Source organism: Tachyglossus aculeatus, chromosome X4, assembly GCF_015852505.1.
Source record: "Tachyglossus aculeatus isolate mTacAcu1 chromosome X4, mTacAcu1.pri, whole genome shotgun sequence".
NCBI classification, from domain to species: Eukaryota; Metazoa; Chordata; class Mammalia; order Monotremata; family Tachyglossidae; genus Tachyglossus; species Tachyglossus aculeatus.
The window spans coordinates 979,674-998,645 of NC_052098.1; the positions used below are offsets into that span (position 1 = coordinate 979,674).

At 46.9% G+C, this 18,972-nt stretch overlaps 1 protein-coding gene across 2 annotated transcripts; it reads left to right on the forward strand.

Moving 5' to 3' along the window:
- The first annotated feature begins 1,705 nt into the window (after nt 1-1,705).
- Nucleotides 1,706-6,323, forward strand: LOC119948142. 2 transcript variants are annotated; one of them, XM_038770056.1, is made up of 4 exons: nt 1,706-1,729; nt 3,129-3,206; nt 4,705-5,194; nt 6,071-6,323. In XM_038770056.1, the coding sequence occupies exons 2-4, from the start codon at nt 3,153-3,155 to the stop codon at nt 6,304-6,306; spliced, it is 780 nt and encodes a 259-aa protein (XP_038625984.1). In that variant the 5' UTR covers nt 1,706-1,729; nt 3,129-3,152; the 3' UTR covers nt 6,307-6,323. The 2 variants fall into 2 exon arrangements, with proteins under 2 accessions (XP_038625984.1, XP_038625985.1); XM_038770057.1 differs by lacking the exon at nt 1,706-1,729 and having other exon boundaries at nt 3,062-3,206; nt 6,075-6,195.
- The last annotated feature ends 12,649 nt before the right edge of the window (nt 6,324-18,972 follow it).

Genomic DNA, 18,972 nt, shown 5'->3' on the forward strand with positions numbered 1-18,972 from the left:
CCATTGTCAGAGACAGATGGACCCTTGGGGTCTACCAACTCTGTTGTATTGTCTTTTTTTTTTAAATGGTATTTGTTAAGCGCTTACTATGTGCCAAGCACTGTTCTAAGCACTGGGGGAGATACAAGGTAAGCAGGTTGTCCCATGTGGGGCTCCCAGTCTTAACCCCCATTTTACAGATGAGGTAACTGAGGCACTGAGAAGTTGTGACATGCTTAAAGTCACACAGCAGACAAGTGGCAGAGGTGGAATTAGAACCCACTACCTCTGACTCCCAAGCCCGGGCTCTTTCCACTGAGCCACGCTGCTTCTCATTGTCCTCTCTCAAGTTGCTTAGTACTGTGCTCTGCACACACTAAGAGCTCAATAAGTGCAGTGGCCGAGCTGAGGGTAGAACCCAGGTCCTCTGACCCCCCAGGCCCATGGTTTATCTACTAGGCAAGAGAGGCAGCATAATTTAGTGGATTGAACACGGGCCTGGGACATATGTTCTAATGCCGGCTCTGCCGCTTGTCTGCTGTGTGACCTTGGGCTAGGCCATTTACTCCCCTGGGCCTCAGTTATCTCATCTGGAAAATGGGGGTTGAGTGAGCTCCATGTGGGTCATTGTTTAATTTTGTATTGTCCTCTCCCGAGCGCGCTTAGTACAGTGCTCTGCACACAAACAATACATATTTAGTGCTCAGTAAATATGATTAAATCAATGAGTGACAGGGACTGTACCCAACCTGATTGGCTGGGATCTCCCCCAGGGCTTAGTACAGTGCTTTACACATAGGCAATGTTTAGTAAGTAGCAGAGAAGCAGCATGGTGTAATGGATAGAACTTGGGCCTGGGAGTCAGAAGGTCGTGGGTTCTAGTCCTGCCTCCACCACTTGTCTGCTGTGTGACCTTGGACAAGTCACTTCTCTCTGCCTCAATTACCTCACGTGTAAAATGGGGGAGCCCATTGTTGGGTAGGGATTGCCTCTATTCGTTGCCGAATTGTACTTTCCAAGCGCTTAGTACAGTGCTCTGCACACAGTAAGCGCTCAATAAATATGATTGAATGAATGACGGACTGTGTCCATCCCGATTTGCTTGTATCTACCCCAGCACTTAGTACAGTGCCTTGCACATAGTAAGTGCTTAGCAAATGCCATTGATTCATTCATTCAATCGTATTTTGAGGGCTTACTGTGTGCAGAGCACTGGACTAAGCAGTTGGGAAGTACAAGTCGGCAACATATAATACGAGAATTATTATTCATTCAATCGTATTTATTGAGTGCTTACTGTGTGCAGAGCACTGTACTAAGTGCTTGGGAAGTACATTAATAATAATAATGGCATTTATTAAGCACTTACTATGTGCAAATAGCATACAAACAAAGCACTAGGCCACTCTGATTCCCATATATATTATTTATATCTTTATATTTTACACTTCGGTGTTGGGGGGGAGGGGTTCCTCCCCACAGTATGTAGGCAAGTGGGTCTGATCACGTGGTCCCTGATCCGTTGCCTCGAGGTGGGTAGAAATCCTGCCGTTGGGCACGCGCCCCCTCGGGGAGGGGGCGGGGCCCGGACGTCCGGAGGACCAATCAGAACAACGCCCGCTGCCGCTCCGTGAGCTAACAAAGGCTTCTATTGGCTAAGGCGGCGGTCACAGCGCATGCTGCTTTGAGGGGGAGGGGCTTCCGCTTCCCCCCGCCCCCCTGGCGCCTGAGGGAGGCGGGGGCGGGTTAGGTGAGTATGGAGTCTATTCCTACGCACTTGCGGGGGCTGGGAGCCTCTATAATAATACTGTGTGGTGTTTGTTAAGCACCTACTCTGTGTCAGGCACTGTACTAAGTGCTGGGGTGGATCCAAGCAAACTGGGTTGGACACAGTCCCTGTCCCACATGGGGCTCCACAGGCTCACTCCCCATTTTACAGATGAGGGAACTGATGTTTGGTTTTGTTCTCTGTCTTCCCCTTTTAGACTGTGAGCCCACTGTTGGGTAGAGACTGTCTCTATATGTTGCCAATTTGTACTTCCCAAGCGCTTAGTACAGTGCTCTGCACATAGTAAGCGCTCAATAAATACGATTGATGATGATGATGATTTACAGATGAGGGAACTGAGAAGTGAAGTGACTTGACCAAGGTCACACAGCACATGCGTGGCGGAGGAGGACTAGAACCCCCGACCTTCCGACTCCCAGGCCCGGACTCTATCCACTATGCCATGCTGCTTCAAATGCCTCGTCCTCCCCGGGACTGGGGTTGAGGGCCCAAATGTCTGGAAATAGGGTTAGGAAGGAAAAGACTACTTTTGGGGTCTTTTATAATAATGATAATAATATAATATAATAATAATAATAATAATGATTTGTTAAGCGCTTAGTATGTACAAAGCACTGTTTAAGCATCTTTTGCGCCCACCTAGGTGCCTCCCTTGCTCCGCCCTGCTCGCCAGCCCCAGAGCTGAGGGAACAAGGACTGGATCTCTGATTATCTGCTCAACGCCTTTCTTTTAATAATAATAATAATAATGATAGCATTTATTAAGCGCTTACTATTTGCAAAGCACTGTTCTAAGCGCTGGGGAAGTTACAAAGTGATCAGGTTGTCCCACGGGGGGCTCGCAGTCTTAATCCCTATTTAACAGATGAGGTAACTGAGGCCCAGAGAAGTGAAATGACTCGCCCAAAGTCAGCCAGCTGACAATTGGCCGAACCGGGGTTTGAACCCATGACCTCTGATTCCAAAGCCCAGGCTCTTTCCACTGAGCCACACTGCTTCTCACGCTGCTTTCTTGACCTTGAACACAGGGTATAGCGGGAGAAGCAGCATGGCGTAGTGGATAGAGCATGGGCCTGGGAGGCAGAAGATCATGGGTTCTAATCCCTGCACTTTTCTGGGCCTCAGTGACCTCATCTGGAAAATGGGGCTTGAGACTGTGAGCCCCATATGGGACAGGGACTGTGTTCGACACGATTAGCTTGGATCCACCCCAGCGCTTAGAACAATGCCTGACACATAATAAGCCCTTTAACAAATACCATAATTATTTTTATTATCCTTTTCATCAGGCCCGTCTACCTCTGCCAGTCCCGGAAAGGGCCCTTGAACATTAATTTCAGTTTCTCTTACCGATTGACAGTTTCCAGGTCCAATACAGCAAAAGATGGGGGATGAACCTCCCAAAGATGATGAGGCGGTGGAATTACCTCCTTGCACGGTGAGCCCTGAGACCCTAACACAATAATAATAATAATAAGAAGAATAATAAAGGTATTTGATAAGCACTTACTATGTGCCAAGCACTGTTCTAAGCGCTGGGGTAGGTACAAGGTAATCAAGTTGTCCCACGTGGGGCTCACAGTCTTCATCCCCATTTTCCAGATGAGGTAACTGAGGCACAGAGAAGTGAAGTGACTTGCCCAAGGTCGCACAGTAGACAAGTGGCGGAGCCAGGATTAGAACCTTTGACCTCTGACTCCCAAGCCTAGGCTCTTTCCACTCAGCCACGCTGCTTCTGATGTTGTTAGCTCCGAATACTTCTCCATTCTGCTTTCTGAGAGGACCTCTGATCTACCTCACCCCCATCTTGGCCTAGTGGAAAGATTAGGGGCATGAGAGTCAGGAGGCCTGGGTTCATTCATTCATTCATTCAATTGTATTTATTGAGCGCTTACCGTGTGCAGAGCACTGGACTACGTGCTTGGGAGAGGACAATACAACAACAAGCAGACACATTCTCCACCCCCAAGGAGCTCTGCTCTGCCCCTGTTCTGCCCATGGACTACTGGGTGACTTAGGGCAAGTCATTGAGCATCCATTTTCTCATCTGTATAATAGGAATAAGAGTCTGTATAAGGGGAATAAGATTCTCACTCTCTGTCTTCGACTTGGTGTGGGACAGTGATTGTGGCCAAACAGATTCTCTCTCTGTCCCAGCCCCTAGTACAGTACTGTGGCCCATAGGCAGCGCTTAATAAATACCATGATAATGATTACTGTTATCATTATCCCCCGGCCCCATGAAAGCTAAACCAGGCATGTTATCCTGGAAAGGAGCTCAGGAGAGGACAGTGAGGGGCTGAAAGGAGGGAGAGTTCTCCTTCATGCATCACCCTCTGGCTCTCCCAAGCTTCCCCAGAATGCAGTAGTACAATCAATCAATCATATTTATTGAGTACTTTCTGTGTGCAGAGCACTGCGCTAAGCGCTTGGGAGAGTACAATAAAAACGGAATTGGTGGATCCGTTCAATGAATGAATGAATGAATGTCTAGAGGGGGAGAGCTCCCAGAGGCAGCAAAGGAGAGGAAACAGGGTCGATCCCACCGCATCCATCACCATCCCTGCCACTTTCAATTCCTTCAGACCATCTAGAAAAGTTTGGACATGCAGTAGCAGTGGTGTGGGCTGGTCCTGTTTCCTATTCTCAAAATGTGAGCAGTTTCTGTGCAATGGGAACCTGGATTTCAGAGCTGTCCAGGTGTGGCCCTAAACATGGGGTGGGGGGAGAGAGGAGTGGGACCTCCCTCCCACCCTTCCTCCTTCCCTTCCTTCCTTCTCTTTCTCTCTCCTCATCCCACTGACGATCTTGTCAGCTGCTTCCTATTTCCATCCCACCTATTTCTGTTGTCCTTCATGGGTTTCCAGCTCATTTTTCCATGCCAGCCATGCTAGTTGTTCAATTCTCCTGCCCTTCCTCCGCCTTTTTTTCCCCAGGTGTCAGAACTGGTTTCCTCGGCTGAGAATTTTATCAAGCAGCAGAAGATGTCCCTCAAGGAAGCCCAGTACTCTCTCGCCCTCGCCCTAAATACCATAGATGCCAACTTGGAAATGGAAGCAAGTTCCCCAGAAGGCTCCATGGTCATCGAACCCAAAGATTCTACACTGTGGGATTCCAAAGACACAGACAGGACAGAGAGCGAAGCAAGCAAGGAGCCGCCCAGCGCCAGGCCACTGTCACCGGCCGACGAGGAAACGGAATGTTCAGATGAAGAATACTTCGAGGTCCCCGAGCCAACGAGAGTGGAGCCTTACCTGCTGCTCATCCGGAATCGGCTCCCTTACCTGTCGGCTGCCACCATAATGAGGAAAGTCGAGAACAACGAGATAAAGCTAAGGCTTCACCTCCTCTCCAACATGCCCATGGATGATGAACTGAAAAAATTTCTGGAGATGTTAGCTCGGGACGACCCCTGGGTGATTCCAGGTGGATAACCCATATGGAGGGCTTACTGTGGGCGGAGCACTGGACTAATAATAATTACGATGATGATGGTATTTATTAAGTGCTTACTATGTGTCCAGGCACTGTACTAAGCGCTGGGGTGGCTCCAAGCAAATCAAGTTGGGCACAGTCCCTGTCCCACGTGGGGCTCACAGTCTCAATCGATTTACAGATGTGGTAACTGAGACACAGAGAAGTGAAGTGACTCTCCCAAGGGTCACACGGCAGACAAGTGGCAGAGCCGGGATTAGAACCCATGACCTTCTGACTTCCAGGCCCGGGCTCTATCCACTATGCCATGCTGCTCCTCTGCACGTGGGAGAGGAGTTTCCTGCCCACAAGGGACTGGCAGTCTAGAGGAGCTCACAGCCTGCTGTGTGGCCTTGGACAAGTCTCTTAACTTGCATACCAATCGATCATATTTATCGAGTGCTTACTGTGTGCAATGTACTATACTAATCGCTCTATCTCTATCCTCGATCTCCTCATCTGGAAAATGGGTATTGAATACCCGTTCTTCCTCCTCCTTAGACTGTGTACCAACCTGATGATATTGTATCTACCCCAGTGCTTTAGAACAGTGCTAGGCACAGAATAAGCGCTTAACAGATACCACAATTATTATTATTCCGTGGGTGTATTAAAAAGACTCTTCTTCCTGGTGTGGATCAACAAAGTAGTTATGGAGGACAGGTAGCGACATCTGTTATGGTATTGTTTGATATTTTATATTCTACCCAAAGTGTCCCAGCCACCACAAGGGAACAATCAAGGCAGCAGATCTAGGTGGACCATTTCTGATTTGCTGCAGTTCTCTGAAATGGAAATTGTGATTTTAAAAAATGTAATTATTTTCAGAAAGACATTTCCCGTGTGAAGCTTGTCCGCCAGTGATATTGCCTGAAGAAACTGAGGAGCAGCGATCGAAGAAACCAGTTCAGTTGCGTGATGAAAGAGGCGTACCAGAGCCTGAAGAAGTTGAATATGAAATTCCATTAGTCTCTGTTCATGACGTGATTAAAGCCGTAGTACCAATTAATGTGGAGGGCTGGTGTGACAGGATGTGGAATGTAATAAAGGAAAAGCGTGGGTGATTGCCTTTTTCAGATGATAAAAATCCAATGCCCCATGCTTTTCAAAGTTTGTCAGCTGAAAGTGAAGATTCATTTTATAGTGTGAGTGATCGCTAGCTTTATTCATTCATTCAATCGTATTTATTGAGCGCTTACTGTGTGCAGAGCACTGTACTAAGCGCTTGGAAAGCTTATGAATCTAGGCGGTGGAAAGGAGGGCTATTCCTTGAATTAGACACTTTGAGAATTTGGATTGTACTAAAAAACACACCCAATAGCCCTTTATGTTCAAAGATCCATCAATCACTGGTATTTATTGAGCATTTGCTCTGTGCAGAGCACTGGCCTAAGTGCTTGGGAGAGTACAGTACACCAGAAATGGCAGACACGTTCCCTGCCCACAACGGGCTTACAATCTAGAAGGAGAGACAGACATTAATATAATTAATGATATAATATAATTTTAATAATAATGGTGATATTTGTTAAGCGCTTACTATGTGCCAGGCACTGTTCTAAGCACTGGAGAAGATGCAAGATCTTAGGGTTAGACACGGTCCTTGTTCCACATAGCATTCACAGACTTAATCCCCATGTTACAGATGAGAGAACTGAGGCCCAGAGAAGTGAAGTGACTCACCCAAGGTCACACAGCGGCCCAGCGGCAGAGTTGGGATTAGAACCCAGGTCCTCTGACTCCCAGGCACGGGCTCTAGCCACTAGGCCATGCTGCTTCTCTCAAGGCAGGCTTGACCTTTAATAGCAGTGAGGGTCACAGCAGAAGCAGCAGGCAGGGACAATGGATGTCTCAGCCCCATTTCCAGATGGGGAAACTGAGGCTCAGAGAGGTCAAGCGGCTTGTCAGAGCTCACATGGCAGGAACAGTCTCTGGAGAATGAATTCCACCAAACTCTCCAAGGAGAGAGAGATGGTGAAGCAGCATGCCTTATTGGCAAGAGCCCGGACTTGAAAGTCAAAGGTTGTGGGTTCTAAACCCAACTCCACCACTTGTCTGCTGGGTGACCTTGGGCAAGTCACTTCACTTTTCTGTGCCTCAGTTACCTCATCTGGAAAATGGGGATTAAGACTGTGAGCCCCACGTGGGTCAACCTGGTCACCTTGTAACTACCCCAGTGCTTAGAACAATGCTTGGCACCTAGTAAGCGTTTAACACATACCCTTATTATTATTATTATTATTATTATTATTATTACCTCATCTCCCTCAGCTCTAAGCACAGTGCTTGGCACATAGTAGGTATTTAACAAATACCGCAGAAAAGCTACAGACACCTATTAAGTGAAAAGCAAACTCAGAGACGCTCCTGAGGGAAGAGAACAGCCTAATGGGAAGAGGAGGGGCCTGGGAATCGGAGAACCTTGAGTCAGTTTGCGTCTCCCAGCCTCGGTTTCCTCATCTGTGGAATGGGGCTATGCTCCCTTTTCTTCCTCCTTTGTAGACTGTGAGCCCCCTGGTTGACCATGTCTGACCTGATTGATTTATATCTGCTCCAACGCTTAGTACAGTCCTTGGCGTATAGTAAGTGCTTAACAAATACCACAGTTACTATTATTATTATGATACTACTGATAGTTGTTACTGTCTGCAGATTCATTCATTCATTCAATCGTATTTATTGAGTGCTTACTGTGTGCAGAGCACTGTACCAAGCGCTTGGGAAGTACAAGTTGGCAACATATAGAGACAGTCCTTACCTGACAACGGGCTCACAGTCTAGAAGGGAGAGACAGACAACAAAACAAAACATGTGGACAGGTGTCAAGTCATCAGAACCAATATAAATAAAGCTAGATGTGCATCATTAACAAAATAAATACAATAGTAAATATGTACAAGTAAAATAGAGTAATAAATCTGTACAAACATATATACAGGTGCAGTGGGGCGGGGAAGGAGGTAGGGCGGTGGGGAGGAGGAGAGGAAAAGAGGGCTCAGTCTGGGAAGGCCTCTTGGAGGAGGTGAACTCTTAGTAGGGCTTTGAAGGGAGCAAGAGAGCTAGCTTGGTGGATGTTTGGAGGGAGGACATGGGCCAGGGGTCGACGGTGGGACAGGCGAGAACGAGGCCCAGTGAGGAGGTTAGCAGCAGAGGAGCAGAGGGTGCGGGCTGGGCTGGAGAAGGAGAGAAGGGAGGTGAGGTAGGAGGGGACGAGGTGATGGACAGCCTGGAAGCCGAGGGTGAGGAGTTTTTGCAAGGTAGCAGTTAGGATGTAGAGGAAAGGGTGGATCTTGGCGATATTACAGAGGTGAGACTGGCAGGTTTTGGTGACGGCTTGGATGTGAGGGGTGAACGAGAGAGCGGAGTCGAGGATGACACTAAGGTTGCGGGCTTGTGAGATGGGAAGGATGGTAGTGCCATCCACAGTGATGGGAATGTCAGGGAGAGGGCAGGGTTTGGGAGGGAAGATAAGGAGTTCAGTCTTGGACATACTGAGTTTTAGATGGCGGGCAGACATCCAGATGGAGATGTCCTGAAGGCAGGAGGAGATGTGAGCCTGGAGGGAGGGAGAGAGATCAGGAGCAGAGATGTAGATTTGGGTGTCATCAGCGTAGAGATGATAGTTGAAGCCGTGGGAGCGAATGAGTTCAGCAAGGGAATGAGTGTAGCTAGAGAACAGAAGGGGACCAAGAACTGACCCTTGAGGAACCCCTACAGTAAGGGGATGGGAGGGGGAGGAGAAGCCTGCGAAGGAGACCGAGAATGAACAGCCGGAGAGCCAAGATGCCAGTGTGACTGAGGCGACTGGTGTTTGACCAGTGAGAAGCAGCGTGGCCTGGTGGAAAGAACACGGGCCGGGAAGTCAGCAGGACCTGGGTTCTAATCCCAGCTCTGCCACTGGTCTGCTCTGTGACCTTGGGCGAGTCACTTCACTTCTCTGGGCCTCAGTTACCTCATCTGTAGAAAGGGGATAAAGACTGTGATCCCCATGTGAAACATGGACCGTGTCCAACCCGATTACTTTCTATCTATCTTTCATTCATTCAATCGTATTTGAGCGCTTATGTGTGCAGAGCACTATACTAAGCACTTAGAAGAGTACAATATAACAATAAACCAGCATATTCCCAGCACACAGTGAGCTTACATTCTAGAGGGGGAGACAGACATGAATATAAATAGATGACAGTAGTGGACATGTGAGAAGCAGTGTGGTTCAGTGGAAAGAGCACAGGCTTTGGAGTCAGAGGTCATGGGTTCAAATCCCAGCTCTGCCACTTAGCTGTGTGACTTTGGGCAAGTCACTTAACTTCTCTGGGCCTCAGTGACCTCATCTGTAAAATGGGGATTAAGACTGTGAGCCCCCCGTGGGACAACCTCATCACCTTGTAACCTCCCCAGTGCTTAGAACAGTGCTTTGCACATAGTAAGCGCTTAATAAATGCCATCATTATTATTATTAGATGCTGTGGGATTGGGGGGGAAGAATAAAGGGAGAAAGTCAGGGCGACGCAGAAGGGAGGGGGAGAAGAGGAAAGGAGAGCTTAGGGAAGGCCTCTTGGAGGAGATGGGCCTGCAATTCATTCATTCAATCGTATTTATTGAGTGCTTACTGTATGCAGAGCACTGTACTAAGCATTTGCAATAAGGCTTTGAAGGCAGGGAGAGTGATTGCCAGATTTGAGGAGGAAGAGCATTCCAGGCCAGAGGCAGGCTGTGGGTGGAGGTTGGCGGCGAGATTCCCCCACCTCTGGACTCTAAGCTCATTGTGGGCAGGGAATGTCACTGTTCATTGTTGTGTTGTACTTTAGAAGTGCTTAGTACAGTGCTCTGCACACAGTAAGTGCTCAATAAATATGATTGAATGAATGAATGAACATATGAACAAGGCAGATGAGGTTAAGGTACAGTGAGAAGGTAAGCATTAGAGGAGCAAGGTGTGCGGGCTGGGTCTTAGTAGCCTAGTGCTTAGTACAGTGCCTGGCACATAGTAAGTGTTTAACAATTACCATTTTAAAAAATGGCCCGGTCCCCCCTGTGCACCAATAATAATGGTGGCATTTATTAAGTACTTACTATGTGCAAAGCACTGTTCTAAGCGCTGGGGAGGTCATAAGGTGATCAGGTTGTCCCACGGGGGGCTCACAGTCTTAATCCCCATTTTACAGATGAGGTCACTGAGGCCCAGAGAAGTTAAGTGACTTGCCCAAAGTCACACAGCTGACAAGTGGCAGAGCTGGGATTTGAACCCATGACCTCTGACTCCAAAGCCCGTGCTCTTTCCACTGAGCCACACTGCTGTTGCTGCTAGCTCTCCTTCCTTGCCTACAGTCTTAAGTGGACATTTACCCCCCACAAAAGCCGCCTTCCACTTGAGGGCACGTTCCTGATGCCTTTAATCCGTCACTTCCCTTTTTTTTTTAAATGGTATTTAAGCGTTTACTTTGTGCCCGGCACTCTGTTAAGGGCAGGGGTAGATATAAGCTATTTGGGTTGGACACAGTCACCGTGCCACCTGGGGTATTTCTTAAGTGCATACTAAGTGCCAAGCACTGTTCTAAGCTCTGGGGTAGATGCAGGGTAATCAGGTTGGACATAGTCATTGACTCACCTGGGACTCACAGTCTTAATTCCCATTTTAGAGATGAGGTGTCTGAGGCCCAGAGAAGTGGAGTGACTTGCCCAAGGTCACACAGCAGACGAGTGTACTTTCTAAGCGCTTAGTACAGTGCTCTGCACTCAGTAAGCTCTCAATAAATACGATTGAATGAATGAATGAATGAAGTGGCAGAGCTGGGATTAAAACCCAGGTCTTCTGACTCCCAGATTTGGGCTCTTTCCACTAGGTCACGCTGCTCCCCACCCGCCTGTTCTGGTTCTGAGGTTAAATTAAAAAAGTACACTAGATCTAAGAAAAATGATGCCTAGTGGAATCCACCAATCAGTCAGTGGTATTTATTGAGCACTCAATGTATGCAGAGCACTGTACCAAATGCTTGGGAGAGTAAAGTGCAGCAGAGTTGGTAGACACATTCCCTGCCCACAAGGAGCTTACAAGTCTCGAGGCGGAGTGTACATGGGTTTTGGAGTCAGAGGACTTGGGTTCTAATCGTGGCTTTACCACCTGCCAACTGTGTTGACCTCGTGTAAGTCACTTAACTTCTCTGGGTTTCGTTTCTGCATCTGGAAAAATGGGGAGTCAATCAATACCCGCACTCCTTCACTGTTAGACTGTGCGCCACATGGGGTGCTTGGGAAAGTGGAGATTCCCGTTCTCCCTCTTCCTCCAAGGGTTCCCAGGGGCTCTGGGAGGGAAGGGATCTGGGCCTCTCCAAGATCCCTTCCCTCCGCTATTTACTACAAGTAGCACCTGCCTGTGGGACAATCAGCTCCTGTTTCGAAGATGGGATTTGCCTCTAAACAGGATGTCAGGAAGATAAAATGAGAGGACTTGTGTGAAAGTGATGATGATGATGATGATGATGGTATTTGTTAAGTGCTTACTATTTGCCAAGCACTGTTCTAAGCGCTGGAGGAGATACGAAGTAATGAGCTTGTCCCATGTAGGGCTCACAGTCTTCATCCCCATTTTACAGATGGGGTTACTGAGACATAGAGAAGTGAAGTGACTTGTCCAGAGTCACACAGCTGATGAGGTGCGAATCCGGGATTAGAACCCACGACCTCTGACTCCCAAGCCTGGGCTCTTTCCACTAAGCCACACTGCTTGGAAAACTTGAAAAGAGCGCTAAACATCCAAGGGATCATCATCATCTAGTACAGTGCTCTGCACACAGTAAGCGCTCAACAAATACGATTGAATGAATCAGGACAATTTTTTTTAAAGTGTTAGTTCTCGGGAACCCTTGTGCATTTTTCCTGCTCTTCAGGCTTCTCCCATTTTAGGGAGAAGTTGCTTTTCTCCAATATTCCAAGCTCCTGCACATTAGGAGTAATGTGCTCTTTGCGCCTCCTGCTGGTCATCTCGGGGAACTACCACCAGACAGATCCGTTTCCAACACCCTTTCTCATTCATTCATTCAATCGTATTTATTGAGCGCTTACTGTGTGCAGAGCACTGTACTAAACGCTTGGAAAGTACTAAGCGCTTACAAGGCCAATAATAATAATAATAATAGTATTTGTTGGGCTGTTATTATTTGCCAAGCACTATATTAAGCTCTGGGGGAGATGTAAGATAGTCAGGCCCCACATGGAGCTCACAGTCTTAAGTAGGAGGGAGAACGTTAAAAAAAAAAGCAAATAGTTGAATGAACGTGAGAGCTGAGAGGCAGTGAGGAGTCAATCGTGACTCCAAGGTGGTGGGCTTCGGGGGCCCTTCTAGACTGTGAGCCCGTTGTCGGGTAGGGACCGCCTCTATACGTTGCTGACTTGTACTTTCCAAGCGCTTAGTACAGTGCTCTGCACACTGTAAGCGCTCAATAAGTACGATTGAATGAATGAATGATAATGGCATTTGTTAATCGTTTACTATGTGCCAGGAGCTGTTCTAATCGCTGGGGTGGATACAGGCAGTTTGAGTTGGACATAGTCCCTGTCCCTGTTACAGTCTCAACCTCCCGTTTTACAGATGAGGGAACTCAGGTCCAGAGAAGTGAAGTGATTTGCCCCAGGTCACCCAGCAGACAAGTGGCAGAGTTGGAATTGGAACCCATGACCTTCTGACTCCCAGGCCCGTGGTCTATCCGCTAGGCCATGACGCTTCTCCTATAGTGATTGTCATCAATAGAGATGGGAAAGTTGGGAGGAGGAGTGGGATTAGAAGGGAAGAAGAGAAGTTCAGTTTTAGACCCGGTGAGCAGGAGAGGCAGGACAGAAGAGAGAAAGAGAGAGAAAGAGAGAGAGAGAGAGAGAGACAGAGACAGAGAGACAGAGACAGAGTGTGTTTGGTGCTCAGGGCTGGAGAGGCAGTTTGGGGAGTCGACTGCAAAGGGGTAGCTGAGACCGTGAGAGCAGATGCGCTCTAGTCTGTGAGCTCGTTGTGGGCAGGGAACGTACCTTTTTATTGTTGTAGTGTACTCTTCCAAGCGTTTAGTACAGTTCTCTGCACACAGTAAGCGCTTAATAAATACTACTGAATGAATGAATGAGCTCCCCGAGAGAGTGGGTGGGGGGAGGAGGGGGCGGGCAGAGCAGGGAGAGCCTTGGGGGACCCTCACAGTTAGAGAAGAAAGACCAGCGAATGAAACAGAGAAGGGAATAGTCTGAGTCAATATTTATTGAGTGCGTACTGTTGGCAGAGCATTGGAATGTGAGCTTGTTGTGGGCAGGGAATGTCACTGTTTATTGTTGTTTTGTACTTTTCCAAGTGCTGAGTACAGTGCTCTGCACTCAGTAAGTGCTTAATAAATACAATGAATCATAATAATGATGGGATTTGTTAAGCACTTACTATGCGCCAAACACTGTTCTAAGCACTGGGGTAGATACAAGCTTATCAGATTGTCCCACATGGAGCTCACAGTCTTCATCCCCATTTGACAGATGAGGTAACTGAGGCACAGAGGAGTGAAGTGACTTGCCCAAAGTCACACAGCTAACAAGTGGTGGAGCCGGAGTTAGAACCCACAGCCTCTGGCTCCCAAGCCCGGGGTCTTTCCACTAAGCCATGCCGAATTGAGTGAATAAGCACTTGGGAGAGTACAATACAACAATAAACAGACACATTCCATGCCCACAGTGAGCTTACAGTCTAGAGGGGGAGACAGACATGAGTATAAAGAAATAAACGACAGATATGGACGTAAGTTTTGTGGGGCTGGGAGGGTGGATGAATAAAGGGACAAGTCAGGGGCGACGCAGAAGGGAGTGGGAGAAGAGGAAAGGAGGACTTACTCAGAGAAGGCTTCTTGGAAGAGGTGTACCTTCAATAAAGCTTGGAAGGAAGACCAGGCTTTGAAGGAAGAGAAAGATCAGGACAGCACTGGCAAAACAAAGGTCTGGGAATGTTCCTACGAGGAGGACTTAGAGGAGCAGCGTTGCTTAAAGGATAGAGCCTGGGCCTGGGAATCACAAGGGCCTGGACTCTAGTCCTGGCTCTGCCACTTGTCTGCTGTGGGACTTTGGGCAAATCACTTCACTTCTCTAGGCCTCAGTTCCTTCATTTGTAGAATGGGGATTCATTCATTCATTCAATCGTATTTATTGAGCACTTACCGTGTGTAGAGCACTGTACTAAGCACTTGGGAAAGTACGATACAGCAATAAAGACAGACGATCCCTGCCCACAACTAGCTCACAGTGTGGGCGGGGGGTGGGGGGAGAAACAGACATCAATATAAATAGATAAAATGACAGATATATACATAAGTTCTGTGGGGTGGGGAGGGGGGGAAGAGCAAAGGGAGCAAGTCAGGGAGATGCAGAAGGGAGTGGGAAATGAGGAAAAGTGGGGCTTAGTCTGGGAAGGCCTCTTGGAGGAGATGTGCCTTCAGTAAGGCTTTGAAAAGGGGGAGAGTAATTGTCAGGTGGATTTGAGGAGGGAGGACGTTCCAGGCCAGAGGTAGGATGTGGGCCATGGATTTTTGAGGATTGGGGTGACATGTCCTGAATGTTTCTGTAGAAAGATGATCAGGGCAGCGGAGTGTAGTATGGACCGGAGTGGGGAGAGGCAGGAGGTTGGGAGGTCAGAAAGGATGCTGATGCGGTAAACCAGGCAGGAGAGGATGAGTGATTGTATTATCGTGGTAGTGGTTTGGATGGAGAGGAAAGGATGGATTTTAGCGATGTTGTGAAGGTGGGACCGACAAGATTTGGTGACTGATTGGATATGTAGGTGAGCACTGTGGGGAACAGGGACTGCATCCAGACATTAACTTGAACCTATCCCAGCACTTAATGCAGTCCCTGGCACCTAGTAAGTGCTTAACAAATACCATTAAAAAAAAAAGAGAGGAAATAGACAATAGGGCCAAAGGTGGTCATTCATTCATTCATTCATTCATTCAATCATATTTATTAAGTGCTTACTGTGTGCAGAGCACTGTACTAAGCACTTGGGAGAGGACATTACAACAATAAGCAGTGACATTCCCTGCCCCACAACGAACTCACAGTCTAGAGGAGGGGGAGACAGATATCAGTAAAAATAAATAAAATTACAGAAATGGGACGGTAGCCTGGTTCTGCGAATCAGGAGACCTGGGTTCCACTACCTCTACCCGCTTCTACCTCTTGAAGAAGCAGCATGGCTTAGTGGAAAGAGCACAGGCTTTGGAGTCAGAGGTCATGGGTTCAAATCCTGGCTCTGCTAATTGTCAGCTGTGTGACTTTGGGCAAGTCACTTCACTTCTCTGTGCCTCAGTTACCTCATCTGTAAAATGGGGATTAAGACTGTGAGCCCCCCATGGGACAACCTGATCACCTTGTAATCTCCCCAGTGCTTAGAACAGTGCTTTGCACATAGTAAGCGCTTAATAAATACCATCATTATTATTGTTATTATTATTATTATTGGGATGAAGACTCAGAGCCCCACGAGGGACAACCTGATTAGCTTGTATCTACCCCAGTGCTTAGAACAGCGCTTGGCACATAGTAAGCACTTAACAAATACTATTATTACTATTATTATTATTATTATTATTATTATTATTACCATTTGCTTGCTTTATGACTTTGGGCAAGTCACTTCACTTCTCTGAGCCTCAATTTCCTCATCTGTAGAAATTGGGGATAAAATATCTGTTCTCTTTCCCTCTGCTCTGATTATATCGAATTAATCCCAGTGCTTGGCCCATAATAAGCCTTCAGTACATATTATTAGTGCTAAACTGTCTTAGTACAGTGCTCTGCACAGAGTAAGTGCTCGAGAAATCCTACCAATCGATCGATTTAGAAGAGCCCAAACTCCAGCGCACTACCGTCAAGGCGTGGACCACTAGAGCAAGCTGTGGTACAGATCTGCTTCTAACGTTTGGCTTTGTTTCCTGCTAAAGGTCAGCGTTCTTGCCTCACTGTAGCATTCTGCAACCAGGATAACCCAACTATTATTCGGCAAAAACAAAATGACTGCAACCGATGACAGTGGATTCAAAACCGCTATTAAGGGAGTGATACACCAAGGAAACCAAAGAGATTTTCTAGTCAAATAATTCAAGAATAGAGCAGGTGGGCAGGAAAGGTGACCGTTTATTGTTGTATCGTGCTCTCCCAAAGGCTTAGTAGCAGAGAAGCAGTGTGACTCAGTGGAAAGAGCACGGGCTTTGGAGTCAGAGGTCATGGGTTCAAATCCCAGCTCTGCCAATTGCCAGCTGTGTGACTTTGGGCAAGTCACTTAACTTCTCTGGGCCTCAGCTACCTCATCTGGAAAATGGGGATTAAGACTATGAGCCCCTCCGTGGGACAACCTGATTACCTTGTAAACTCCCCAGCACTTAGAACAGTGCTTTGCACATAGTAAGAGCTTAATAAATGCCATTATTATTATTAGTAGTAGTATAGGGGTCTGCGCACAGTAAGCGCTCAATAAATATGATCGATTGAATGAATGACCTCGGCTGCCTCGGGGGAACGAGTCCTACAGTCGATGGGGAATGGATGAATGTAGAATGGAGGTAGAAACTCAATACCCTCCAATACCCCCAGATGTTTCTCTAGTGAGCTGGTTATTAGCAAAATGGGAATTTAAGAACTAATCAATCATATTTCATTCACTCAATCATATTTATCGAGTGCTCATTTTGTGCAAAGCTCTGTACTAAGTGCTTGGGAGAGGATGATGGAACAATAAACAGACACATTCATTCATTCATTCATTCAATTGTATTTATTCATTCATTCAATCGTATTTATTGAGCGCTTACTGTGTGCAGAGCACTGTACTATGTGCTTGGGAAGTACAAGTTGGCAACATATAGAAACAGTCCCTACCTAACAGCGGGCTAACAGTCTAGAAGGGGGAGACAAACAACAAAACAAAATGTATTAACAAAATAAAGTAAATAGAATAGTAAATATGTACAAGTAAAATAAATAGAGTAATAAATATGTACAAACATATATACAGGTGTTGTGGGGCCTGCAATGAGTATTTGTTGAGCAGTAATGGGTTCTAATTCCAGCTCCGCCACTTGTCTGTTGTGTCACCCTGGGCAAGTCACTTCACTTCCCTGGGCCTCAGTTACCTCATCTGGAAAATGGGGATTGAATCTGGTACAGTGCTCTGCCTACAGTAAGCACTCACTAAATACCACTGATTGATTGACTGAGGCACAGACTGGTCACAGAGAAGAAGCAAAGTTGCCAGCTGAACTTCCTATGCACAGTCAAGAGCGATAACCAAAAGACAGATGTCTTATTCACTGCCGGGTTGGATTATGCCACTGAAAATGTGCACGGGCCCAAGTCCTGACAGAAATCAATCCCGGAATGGATCTTTTGGAAAACAGATAGCAGGTCTCTTCTTTCTAGAGCAGGCAACCTGGTCTAATGGAGAGAGCCCAAGGCTGGAGTCGAGAGACCCATTTCTAATTAATCCCAGATCTGTCACTGACCTGCTGCGTGACCTTGGGCAAGTCACTGAACCTCGCTGGGCCTCAATCTTCTCCTCTGTAAAATGGGGAGAAGTTAGTTGCTCTTTCTTCTTATATTGTAAGCCCAGGTGGGATTCGTTTCATTGTAAATGCTCAAGAAGCAGCGAGGCCCAGTGGCTAGAGCCCGGGCTGGGGGGGAGGTCCGAAGGATCTGGGTTCTAATCCCAGCTCTGCCACTTGCCGGCTGTGTGACCCTGAGCAAGTCAATTCACTTCTCTGGGCCTCAGTTACCTCATCTGCAAAATGGGGATGAAGACTATGAGCCCCATGTGGAACAGGGACTGATTAGCTTGTATCAATAAATACGATTGATGATGATGATGATGATGATCTACCCCAGCAGTGCTTGGCACATAGCGAGTTGTTCTGGTCTCTGTGTTGTTTGCACTGTTTTCATCACTTGCTGCATAGATAGTGTGGTTAAACTCTCCAGGAAACTGTTACATAACTGCTCTTGTCTTGGTTGGCTACTTTTTAAATCATCCACTCTTTTGATCTATTAGTTCAAGTACTCAGAGAAACCAGCTTTTTAAGAGGCAAACAACTCAAACATACAGTATGTTGGGGCTTTGTGTTTCTTTTTTTTTTCCTTCCCATTTCCACCACCCAGCTATGACTATATGCCTTTGGCACGCTGTAATAAAAGGCTTTTTTTAAATAATGTAGGCAGCACTCTGTACTCAAAAGCCTTCAGGACACTAATTAAACATAGCTATAAACAAATCCAATTGAATAGGCCTAAGGCAACATGACCTAAATGAATACTTTCCCAAAGTCAGTGGAGGAACAGAACCGAAAAGCACTCTTCCAATCTTCTATGATACCCCTCCTCAACCTGCCGACTGAACCCCATCCCTTGAAGAACACCCACTTAGAATGGAAAATCCACCCTTCACGCCAAACTAGGAGCTAAGAGACTGTGCCTAGAGGGAAGTTGGCTTCTTGTGACCTCAATCAAGATATTACCTTTTTTATCTCTTCTTTCCATCTGTGAAAGACTTAGAGTAGCCAGTCATCTGTTTTCATACCAGACGGTCTAGTTTCCAGTTGGTAGATTTGGCACTGGGACAATCCATCGGTGATATTTATTGAGCTCTCACTGTGTGCAGAACACTGTAACAATAATAATAATAATAATGGCATTTATTAAGCACTTACTATGTGCAAAGCACTGTT